Source organism: Mustela putorius, unplaced genomic scaffold (genome assembly GCF_011764305.1).
Source record: "Mustela putorius furo isolate JIRA1106 unplaced genomic scaffold, ASM1176430v1.1 tig00003834_pilon_pilon_pilon, whole genome shotgun sequence".
NCBI lineage: Eukaryota > Metazoa > Chordata > Mammalia > Carnivora > Mustelidae > Mustela > Mustela putorius.
Genome location: NW_025421987.1, coordinates 136,910,286 through 136,921,658, shown reverse-complemented (window position 1 = coordinate 136,921,658; position 11,373 = coordinate 136,910,286). Strand labels below are relative to the sequence as shown.

The window sequence follows — 11,373 nt, the reverse complement described above, 5'->3', positions numbered from 1 at the left end:
CCATGGACACAGCCCATGGCAGGACTGAACCTACCCCCTCCCTGTCTAGGGCAATAAGATCGCTTCCTGGCCTTTTTTTTTTTTTTTTTTTAAAGATAAATGAAGACCATTTGGGTTCTACAGTAATAAAAATGTGATTAATGTATAATCCTTTACAGCACCATTCTCCATACAGACAAACCTGTCTCTCAACAAGCCACCCCAAGAAACCAGATTGTAAAGCAGATGCTAGTAAAGGGGACCGGTTTCCCATAGGAAGGATGGTAGTAAGCTGGGGAAAGCATTCCAGATGACTGACTCAGATCAAGAGGCCATCCATGTGGTCAGCGGGGTGTTACAAAGACAAGGCTCAGCCACCACCAAGGATAATTCTGTCTGTTCTAAACGCGACCCCTACCTGTCCGGTTCCCAAACTGTCATCACTGGACAACTTCTCTTGAAAATTTTGCTGTATTCTACTCATACTAAGTATTTTGCTTTATATCAATTATATTGATATACTTAAAAGTTAGAACCATTCTGAGTAACAGCACTCATGAATTCATGACTTTGTCATGCTAGTTATTTTTCTCTATTATGTAACAATGATTTTTAAACACATGGCTATTAAACTATAAACTATTTGCTGTATATCATTGGAAGGGATTTGTATTATGGTTTTGGGGACAGGCACATCTCATCTAATTTCCTACCACAGAGGGGGACACTGAAGTCCACAGAGCAGAAGCTCTTGGGAAGGTCACAGTCCTAACTCCCAGTTCAGAGTTCCTTCCTCTGAGGCCAAACCGGGCCTGTTACTGGCATCATGAGAAACAAGAAGAGAGGTGGTGGGAGCTGCAGCTAAAGTGACCTCTGCCACTCTCTTGCCAGTTACAAGTAACATAATTCCTCTAAATAGGGACCATTGCTTTTGTCCTCCAAGGCGTGAAAAAGGTTTCTGGAGGATAAATCTGTTGGTCAGTGTCTTTTAGAAAATCTGAAGTGGGAGCTATTTTTTTCTTGGGCTGTACCAGTCATGGGTAATCGGGTTTGTCCCAAACCAGTGAGGAGCAGCAGAGGCCAGCGGAGGACCTGGGAAGGAGACAGAATGTATGGACAGAGTGAGCCAAGGGCCTCCACAGCCTATGGGATGATGGCCTCCCTCACACAGCCTCAGCTGTGGGACCTTCTGAGCTGGTCGTCCTATCTGTGTCCCAGCTGGGCAGGATGCTGTGAGGAGTCTCTTCTTGAGCCCTGGGGGTCTGAAGACCAGATAGAGGAGGGGAGGCATTTATAAACTAACATAATAATATGAAAATAGATGTAGGGAGTTTTGTTTTTGTTTTTGTTTTTTTTCCCCAAACCACCTCTTTGTTCCCCTCTGCTCCCTCAGAGTCTGGAATAAAAATGGAACCCAACAGAAGGTGCCCAGTGAGCCCAGCATAAGTTAAGCTGGTGGATCCCTCTTCTCCTCAGAGCAAAAGTGCCTCTTGTGCCTTAAAAACACAAAGCTTTGGGATGCCCTTAGACCAGATGAGGCATGATTCAAATAAACCACACACAATAGAGAAATGGGTAAGAATATATCATATTCTGAATCTCTTCTCCCCTGCCCCACTTCCCAACCCCTCCAAGAAACTTCTTTAGCTTGATGGCTTCCACCCACCCTGGCTCCCACTGACCACAGCTAAGGCTTCAGAGACCCTTGGGCCTTTTCCAAAATTTCTTCTCTGATTTGGGGGTAATTAGGATGCTCTCTGAGAACCTGGGACAGAGGAAGAAAGGGGTGCAGCATCAGGCAGGGGGTGTCCATCTCTGCACCAGGACCAGGCCACAGCACCAGCCCCCCACCCCACCCCTAATGTATCCCAGGGGCTTACAATGGCTTACATGGTGGCAGACTTCAATGGCCTCCACAAATCTCTTGTCCTTCAAGTAGTTGAAAGCGAGTTTGAAGCCTGTCCAGGGGCACAGGGAACACAGACAGTGGCACCCTAACTACCCAAGAGCCAGGGTTTCGGTCCTCCTGCCCAGTGCCCAGGTCACCCACATGCACCTTGGCTGATTGCCTTACCAATGCCAGGATTGGCGTGATGACTGTACTTCCAGGCCAGCTCGTAGTTGGTGGCTGCATCTTTGTAGGACTGCTCCTTCTCCATGATGAAGCCCATGTACTCATAGGCCTTGCAGCAGGACTGTAGGGAAAGCCACACCCCATCCCAGCACAGGGTACAACCCACAGGGGAGGGGAGATTTGGGGGGGCAAAGGATGGTGGTGAGCTGCATTAACTCTAACCTTTCAGGGTCTCCAGTAGCATCTCCCACCTTTGCGAGGGGTCGACCGTGTGCCCCCTCCAGGCTACCCCGACGTTGGCATGACCCCTTTCCCCACAGCTCTCCGGCTCTGACCCTGACACCCCTTCCCATCTAGCTTGGCTGCCCCACCCTGACCGCCTCCTCTTACCTAGCCCGGTCCCACTCCCTGATCCTGCCCCCGGTTCCATTCCCATCTTCCTTAGCGTGCATGTGCCCTCTTTTGTCCAGCCTCTTCACATCAGTTCTAACCCGCACCTCCTCTGCCCCCGATGCCCACGCGCCCCTCGCCCCCTGCCTCCACCGGCGTCCCCGCGGCGGCGCGCCCCCTGCCTTGTTGTACTGCACGCAGCGCCGCAGCAGCTCCGACGCCAGGTCGAACTTGCCGCCCTGGCAGTACAGGTCCGCTAGCAGGAGCCAGCTCTTCTCCAGGTCCTCGGCCTCATCCAGCGCCCACGGGGCCTTGGCGAGACGCTTCAGCTGCGTGCGCGCCTTGGGGACCTGCTTCAGCAGCGCGTAGGCCTGTGCCATGGCCAGCAGGGCGGGGACGCTCTCCTTCTGCGCACGGGGGGGGGGGGGGGGTGTAAGCTGGCGTGAGTGCACTAGGCCCCCAGCCTCGCCCCACAAGCCGCCTGTCCCGCGCGCCGGCCACCTCAGCCTGCGCCATCTCGATGAAGGTGCCCAGCGCCGCCTCCACGTTGGCCTTCTCCCTGGTGGCCAGCAGGCAGAGACTCTGCAGCAGTCGCAGCTGGGTCTGGCCCCGGGCCGAGTGCGGGTAGAACTCACGCAGCAGCTTCTCCGCGGTGCGCACACCATGCTGCTCTGAGCCCTTCCTGTCGGTGGAGCTGCAGCCATTGGACACCGGAACCCGGAACCCGTGGGGCCCTCACTTGGCCTGGACCCCGCAGCTCACGAGGCTCTCCCCTCCTTTCCCAGGGTCCTGCCCCTGCGCCCCCACCCCCACCCTAGGTCAGCCAGGCCCCTACTTGCTCTCAGCCACCAGATTCTCAAAAGCCTCTCCGCCCACGATCTCGTTGTCTGGGTTCAGACAGATCTGCACCATGTAGTAGGTGGCACTCTGGCCCCACGAGCTGTCCTTGCGTGCTTTGTTTAGGAACTTCAGTGCTTCGTTGGGTTGCCCTATGTGCCTGTAGCGGAGAAGAGAAATACCCAAGAACCAGAAACAGAAACTGAGGGCCAGTGAGGGCAGGGACTTGCAGGGACCACTCCCTGAGTCTGTGCACACTAGGGCTGGATCGCTGCTTTTCACCCCCCCCCCCCCCCCCCCAGATCTGCACGCTGAATTGCTACAGAAGCCCAGCGTGTCCACTAGGAAGAACCCCCTGCTAGAGATCATGCTGACCTCCCTTTCCCCCCTCCACTCACCAGCAGTAGATGCCTCTGCAGTAGTTGAAGCCTGGCTCCAAAGGAATGCGGCTGGACATCTTCTTGGCCAATTCAAAGAAGGCAGGGGCATCTTCAAGTCTGCCACTTCTCCATAGCAGATCAATTAGTTTATTCAGTACCAAAAAATTGTCTAAAATAAGAAAGCAGAAATCTCCAGGCTATGCTAACCACTAGCTAGATCCGTCTGGGTGCTGCCAGATGGCATGGAGAAGGGAGGGGACCAGCAGACACTGCCTGGTTTGGGCTGAGCCTGGACATCCCAGCAGCCTCAATGTCTCCACTGGTCTCCACAGTTGAGAGAATTATCATCATCATACTGAAAAGTAGTAATAATAGCTAACACTTGTACAGTACCTGGCATGAAGCGCTTTGCCTATATATTAACTATACAACGGGGTACCAATGCTTCCCATTTCACAGATGAGGAAACTGAGACACAAAGAAGTTATCTGCCAAAGGTTACACAGCTGGTGAGTGGAAGAGCTTGAGTTAGACATAGGCCATCTGGCTCCAGGATCCGCACTCCTAACAGTTGCACTCGGCTAGGCCTCTAGGCAGAGCTGGTTTTGGGCCTCCAGGGGCTCTAGTCTGAGCATCAGGTATGGTCCCTGCCCCAGCAAGAGTGTGGTTTGATACTGCAATGAGGGAGAAATGTAGCTACCCATAAGGGAGAATTTCGAGCCACCTCCAGGTGCTGTGACCTCAGAAGGGAGCCACATTCAGTCCAATGGCTGTGATGTGGGGAGAGACAGGTTCTCCTGGGTCTGGTGCCAAATGCTGCCCTGCCTGAGACCAGGAGACCAGGAACTGGCCCCTTGGACTGGGGAAGGGCCAGCATGTTCCATCAAGGTTTTATCAGTTTCCTGCCGCTCTGGGAACAAATCAGAGAGGAAGGGGCTTCCTCTGCCCAGTCAGGAAGGAGGGGAGGGGCCCACCCTTCTCAAGGGAGAACAGTCTTTGCAGGGTGGGAACTGTTGTAGCCAGTCTTAATGCAGGCAGTTACCTGGCGCTTTCTCCAGGACTTGGTGGTAGAGATCGACAGCAGCTTCATATTTTTGTTTTCTAAACATCAGGTCAGCCATCATCTGTCAGAAAACACACAGTGCCCTGGAGTTCCCTGGTGGGTAGGCTGGCCAGGGGTGGGGATAAGCAGGGCTGGTGAGAAAGCACTTCCAGGGGAAGCTTCTCTAGGCACTGGGAGAAGTGGCCCCAGGAGGAGCCCAGAAGGAAGACCTGACTGGGGTTAGAGGGAGAGGATGTAAGTGGACACCAGAAGGACCCTTTGACAGGCTGCAACAGAACTAGCCTCTCCGCCTGTGTCTGGAAACTGCCAGCTGCAAGCAGCAGCAGAGGTGGAATGCGGGCTTCCCTCTTCTAGGGGTGGCCCTGGTGGCTGCCTGGATGTTAGGGAGGAGAGAAGTCAGGCAGGAGAGCGTTTTTCCCACTCTCTTCTTTAAACCCAGGAACCTGTCCCACCCTTGCCTTCACCAGCTATAGGTGTGGTTCCCTCTCCACCCCCCTGGATGGGCCCAGAAGACTGACGTGGTCCCTGCTGCCACCCCTACCTGGTGAAGGGCAGCGGCCCCACACTCCATCCCCTCTGCCTGGCAGCCCTTGTTGTGTGGGGCAGCCAGGCAACTGAGTTCTAGGGCTGGGAAGCAGCCCTCAGAGTCACAGGGAGCCTGGGGAGGGCAGGCAGAAGGTTCGGGGTTGGGGGCTCCTACCACAGAGGCCGTCTCGTGGTGCTCCTCAGACTGTAGGAGGAGGGCACAGTGCTGCTCACACAGGTCCAGCTGTCCCTGCAGCAGGAAGAGTCGCGCCAGCTCCAGCACCACCTGTGACAAGACCAGACAAAACGGACCAGCGAGCGTCAAGGGGAAACTCCGAGGCTAATGTCTCCCGCTCTCATCACCCACTTCTGTTAGGTCTCTGGCTCTACTCTTTTCCTTTACCAGTTCTCCAATCATACCATGTGTTTTACTAACTAAGTATAACTTGTACCTCTCCTTCAGCTCTGGCTCTGACCTAACCATCTCTGGGCTGCCTTCCGTGCCCCAGACGCGGAGCAGGTACCTATCTTCTGAGTTCCCACAGTGTGCAGACCCACATGCAGGCACATATCGTGTAGCACTGGAACTACAAATGTGCTCATCTGTGCCCCCTCCCTGAGGCAGTCTTTGGGCAGGGATAGGTCTGGGCCCACCGTCTCCCAGGCCTAGCACTGTGCCTGGCATGTTTGAGACATCTGTTAAACGAGTACATGTTTTGTTGTTGTTGTTGTTGTTTTAAATATTTTATTTATTTGACAGAAAGAAAGAGAGAGAGAGCACAAGCAGGCAGAGCATCAGGCAGAGGGAGAGGAAGACGCAGTCTCCCACTGAGCAGAGAGCCTGTGGGACTCAGTCCCAGGACCCTGTGATCACAACCTGAGCCAAAGGCAGATGCTTAACTGAGCTACCCAGGTGCCCCAAATGATTGTTAAATGAATGAATGGCTGGGCCACTAAGCTTTTTCTCCGTTCTCCTAGTATGGACTCCACCCACTCTCTCTGGAGAGTCACACCACCCTCATGACCCTAAACCTCCTTGGAAGCTTAGTCTGAGTTTGTGCCCAAAGACCCCAGGCAGCCACAGCTCTCACTGTGTCACCACCTCCAAGGGGGACCCAGAAATGCCAGACTAACATGACTTTTGGCAGGGTCTTTCCCACTCCACCTCCCACAAGTGGCTATCCAAAGTGAGGCTTCCCAGACTTGGTTCGAGGGCCCCACGGTCAGCTAGAGCAGGCTCCCCACACCATGGGTCTCAGGGCCCTTATACCTCAGGTACTCAGCGAGGCACAGGAAAGGACCTGGTCTCTGCCCCTAGGCAGGAAACTCTGCAAGGCATCACAGCCCAAGAGAAGGGGGAGGCTCTGGCTTTGAGGACCCCACCTTATTGTCAAAGGGCGAGTAGAAGAGGGCATCCTTATAAGACCGCACTGCCTTGGCAAACTCCTTCTCTGCCAGGTAGTGCTCCCCAAACTGGACACAGATGGAGGCTGCCAGTTGCTTCTGGGAGGGGATCATTTCTGGTTGCTCCAGTGGAACACGCTTCAGGATCCGAGACTGGAGGTCCATGGCCTGAGGAGACCCGTAAAGTCAGGATCAGAGACTCGGAGCCTGATGTGCTGGATCTCAGGCCAATTCACAACCAGTCTCCACGCTCTGGTTTCTGTGTCAGCATATTATCAGAAAGGGCATCTCAAGTACCCTTGAGCAGATCTGGGTCACTCTGGACAGGCAAGGCCACTGGCTGAGCACTCAGGAGTCAAACTGGCTCTGCCTTGGGGGCAGGAGTAGAAGCAAAGGCGCCCAAACAAAACACTCCAGTGTACTGTCCTTGTTTACCTGTTTCCATCACACCCTGCTGTCTCCTTGTCTAATCTGCGCTTGCACAACCCCAGAGTAGGTGCTCAGAGCAGGCTGGGTTTTGACAGATGCATTTACTCTGCATACTACCCTGCAGGGACTCTGAGGCAGCCTTCACAAATACCCACGACATAAAATGATCAAGTGAGTAACCCGGGAGTTTCGGAAGAAGACGGATTAAAGACACCAGGGTCAAGCTTTGGGATTTCTAAGGGCCAAAAGGGAGTGGGAATCTGGTGGGAAACAAGGGCATAAATCATCTCAACAGTTAGAGAGTGGGCTCTGCTCTTACACCCACAGAATGCACCCCTTTGCCCAACAAGTGGCAGACCATGCCCTTGCTGGAACGAGAGAGGAAGGTATGGCAGGAATGGCCAGGAAGTGTCCCATCGAGGCAGCTGGGTGGGGAAAGACCTTTGTTTGGATCAGGTCAGACCTGGTTCCAATCTCACCTCCACCACTTACTAGCAGTGAGATTCTGAGCATATTTCTTTTTTTTTTTTTTTTAAGATTTTATTTATTTATTTGACAGAGAGAAATCACAAGTAGATGGAGAGGCAGGCAGAGAGAGAGAGAGAGAGAGAGGGAAGCAGGCTCCCTGCCGAGCAGAGAGCCCGATGCGGGACTCGATCCCAGGACCCTGAGATCATGACCTGAGCCGAAGGCAGCGGCTTAATCCACTGAGCCACCCAGGCGCCCATTTTTTTTTTTTTTAAAGATTTTATTTATTTATTTGACAGAGAGAAATCACAAGTAGATGGAGAGGCAGGCAGAGAGAGAGAGAGGGAGATTCCGAGCATATTTCTTAACCTCTTGGAGCCTCATCTGTGAAGCAGGAACGTCCCAGTGCTGTATCTCAAAGGCTACCGTGAGAATTAATAAGAAAGCAAAAAGCCTAGTATAGCATCCACCACAGAGCATTCAGTGACTGGGAGCTCCTGGCATTGTCGAGTATTATCACCTCTAGCATCCTTGAGGACGAGGGCACCTTCCTCCTCCCTGCCTTCTCCAGCCTGGCCCAGCTGGCCTTCAGGCACTTTGGGGCACCATCAATGAAGAGCACAGGTATGGGGATAAATGGAAGGCAGAGGCCTAAGGTGTAACCTAGGTTCTCTTTGGAGGGCCAGCTCTTGAGCCTTCTAGACCAGCCTTACTTTTATAGCTCCCATCAGGAAATGGCAGATAAAGAGCTTGCTTGAGTCTGTTGTCTATCGTCAATTACCTCATTCAAAGTTCCCATCACGTCCTCTTTTTTATGACTCTTGTAAACCTTTGCCAGCAAAAGCAAGCACTTGACATCATTCATCATGGATGGGATGTCCTTGACTGCAAAATGGAAACTCAAATCAGTGTTCTCTGGCCCCTGGGAGGCGGGGGATGGGGGAGGGAGGGAACTGGGTTCAAGACCCCTGCATCATTCTGCAGGCAAAGAGAGTGTAGGAGGCGGTGGGGGGCACAGTATGCTGGGGGAGAGACTTTCAGACATGGCCTCACCAGAGTCATGTTCCAGTGCTTGTTTCAGAACTTTCTCTGCCTTGCTGAATTTCTTTAACTTCAGGAGCAGCTCAGCCAGATCACAGCACAGAAAGTCCTGTCCACTGATCTTCTGGGCGGCCTCATAATAATTAATTGCCTTAGGGTAAATGGGAAATACTGGCATTGGGTTTGGTTTTACCCTTGAGTGCCTCACACCGTGTTCCCCTCAGCGGCCACCACTGTGTGTCCCCGCAGAACACAGAAGCCTGAGATGGAAAGGCCCTCCCAGCTGCAGAGGGCTCAAGCTGGGCAGGTGTATATGGAGGGGTGGGGAGAAACGGTGGCTGGCTTCTGAATTCTCCCCTTGATACCCCATTCAGCTCCCTGCTGAATGGGGTATCATTCAGGGTGGAAATGCAGCCAAACTCCCCTCCCATCCTGACCCTCCTACCCATACATCCTCTTCCCTCTTCCCTGCTGGGCTGTCTCCCCCAACCCCACCCCTACCTCCCCACCCCAACCTAGCCTGACCTTGGTATATTGGTGGGTTTTCACATAGGCTTGCCCAATCCTGCTGACGAGGGATGCATCGTGTGGGTTCTTTCTATAGGCCTCGTCATAAACCTCCAAGGCCTTCTCAGGCTGGTGGGGAAAGTATCCAGAGGTCTCTCTCTCTCTGTCTCTTCTCTCCCACTGGAGACATGAGATCAGAGGACCATGTGGCAAGGCCATGAGGCTTTCACTCACCTCCTGAATGTTCATGAAAGCATCACCCAATAGCAGGCTGGTGTGGGGACCAGGCAGATGTTCACAGAGTTCCCTCCAATAGCAAACAAAAACTTAGCTCAGACCTGTGCATCTTTCATGTTTCTCAATCCATCTCCTCCTTTTCTTTCCCACTAATCCATTCATTCATTCATTAATCCATTCATTCATCACCCAATACTCATTGAAAGCCCACTGTGCACACTAGCCACCTTAGTCTAGGCTCTCCTCATCTGTTTTCTGGACATGCCAGAACTTCCACCCATTCCTCTGGCCTCCACTCCCAACTCCCACCCCCCTCCCAGACCCCTCTGCATAAGCAGGCATCCTGCTCTTTCTTTCTTTTTTTTTTTTTTTTTTAAGATTTTATTTACTCATTTGACAGAGACAGACATAGTGAGAGAGGGAACACAAACAGGGGAAGTGGGAGAGGGAGAAGCAGGCTTCCCGCCAAGTGGGGAACCCAACGTAGAGCTCGATCCCAGGACCCTAGGATCATGGCCTGAGTCAAAGGCAGACCCTTAACAACTGAGCCACCGAGGCACCCCTATCCTGCTCTTTCTAAAACTCCATGTGACCACGTTACTCCACTGTTCATTGGTTTCTCACTGCTCCTGGCTTTGCCTCCCTCATCCCCACCCCCCTAGCACTGCTTCCCCACTGGATTGCTTAGGCAGAATTTTGCTTGAGGGAGGGGCTGGGAAGGTACTTTTATGCCCCCACTGTCAAATCATATAGGACTTCTAACCCCAGCTCTCCACCCTCCTGCACCTCTCATTGGCCACATCAAGTCACTGGACATTTCTTCAGGGACAGACAGAGACAGAGCCAGGGCAGAAGTGCATTCCCGTGGTTCCCCCCAGAATGTGGGGCCATACAGGGCAGCCAAGCAGGACAGATTTGGTTCCAGGTCTTCAGATCTCAGCAATGAGCCGGCCTGACTGACTCAGCACACTCAAATTCTGACCCACAGGAAATTCTGTACTTGGCATCTAACACACTTGGAGGACGTGCACTGGAGACCCAGGTGGAAGAAACACAATTTGGAGGAAACACTCCTTAAACCAACACTGGAAATGCGGCTGTCAGGGTGCTGCCTCCTGGGGCTTACCGGTAACAGCCTATGTAGAGGCGGGTGTCTTTGCGGGTCTGCAGGTAGATGTTGGCCATCTTCTCCTTGGCTTCTGTGTAGCAGGGTTGCTTGGGCGTGATGTTCCTCAGCATGCTCAGTGCCATGTCCACATTCCCCTTGCTCAGGGCCAAGTCCACGTTGGCGATGGTGATGCGGATCTCCTCTGGTGTGCCGCTGAACTCATTGATGGCGTCCTGCATGATCTTAGTGGCCTCATGCTGGGACATGGGAATCCAAAAGACGCTCTGTTAGCTGTCACCCACCACACTTGAAACCTCTTGGAGGAGACTTAAGTGATCCCTCTTCCCACTCCTAACCCCTGGAGAGAAAGGAAACAGAGACAGCTGGGAGCATCCTGCTATACAGAAGCCAAGGGGAGGATGGCTCACATCCACCTGCAGAGAGGTTCCAGTGGCAGAAAGGAGAGACAGCCCTTCAATGTCCACAACTACTGTTCCTGGGGGATGGCAGGGGGAAGGTGCTCAGAGACCTGGGGGTACAGAAACCCGTTACTGTAAGAACCAGCCTATTCTTAGCACCTCAATGTCCGTTGGCAATTCCTTCCTGTTGGAGACCTATGACACATCTTGTATTTTCCTGCTTTTGGTCAAAGGTATGTTTTATTTTTATTTATTTATTTGAGAGAGCGCATGCATGTGCACACGTTCATGCAGGAATGAGGGGTGCAGAGGGAGAAGCAGACTCCTCGCTGAGCAGGGAGCCCCCAGCCCCACCCTGTAGGACTCTATCCCAAGACCCTGAGACCATGACCTGAGTTGAAGGCAGACGCTTAAAGGACTGAATCACCCAGGTGCCCCAAAAGTACTTTAATGTTATGGTATTTGGTATATAAAAGTCCATTTGAATTATTTCTTCATTATATTTATACCCT

General features: G+C 52.9%; 1 protein-coding gene across 8 annotated transcripts in view; it reads right to left on the bottom strand.

Annotated features, from left to right (window-relative positions):
• Window positions 1–118: 118 nt before the first annotated feature.
• Window positions 119–11,373, bottom strand: part of TTC21A (tetratricopeptide repeat domain 21A) — a 34,622-nt gene continuing 23,367 nt past the window's right edge. For 2 of the 8 annotated variants that reach the window (XM_045089163.1, XM_013059892.2), the window contains exons 15-29: window positions 10,461–10,699; window positions 9,332–9,404; window positions 9,116–9,226; window positions 8,603–8,741; window positions 8,331–8,434; window positions 6,632–6,820; window positions 5,424–5,534; window positions 4,703–4,784; window positions 3,679–3,829; window positions 3,279–3,440; window positions 2,945–3,137; window positions 2,626–2,850; window positions 2,054–2,174; window positions 1,870–1,937; window positions 1,552–1,744 (exon numbers count right to left, since the gene is read on the bottom strand). In XM_045089163.1, the coding sequence (XP_044945098.1) occupies window positions 1,667–1,744; window positions 1,870–1,937; window positions 2,054–2,174; window positions 2,626–2,850; window positions 2,945–3,137; window positions 3,279–3,440; window positions 3,679–3,829; window positions 4,703–4,784; window positions 5,424–5,534; window positions 6,632–6,820; window positions 8,331–8,434; window positions 8,603–8,741; window positions 9,116–9,226; window positions 9,332–9,404; window positions 10,461–10,699 (2,046 nt within the window). In that variant the 3' untranslated portion in view covers window positions 1,552–1,666. Of the gene's footprint in view, window positions 1,242–1,551; window positions 1,745–1,859; window positions 1,938–2,053; window positions 2,175–2,625; window positions 2,851–2,944; window positions 3,138–3,278; window positions 3,441–3,678; window positions 3,830–4,702; window positions 4,785–5,423; window positions 5,535–6,631; window positions 6,821–8,330; window positions 8,435–8,602; window positions 8,742–9,115; window positions 9,227–9,331; window positions 9,405–10,460; window positions 10,700–11,373 lie in introns of those variants that run through there. The other 6 variants (XR_006609304.1, XM_045089159.1, XM_045089161.1 and 3 more) reach the window with 6 other exon arrangements.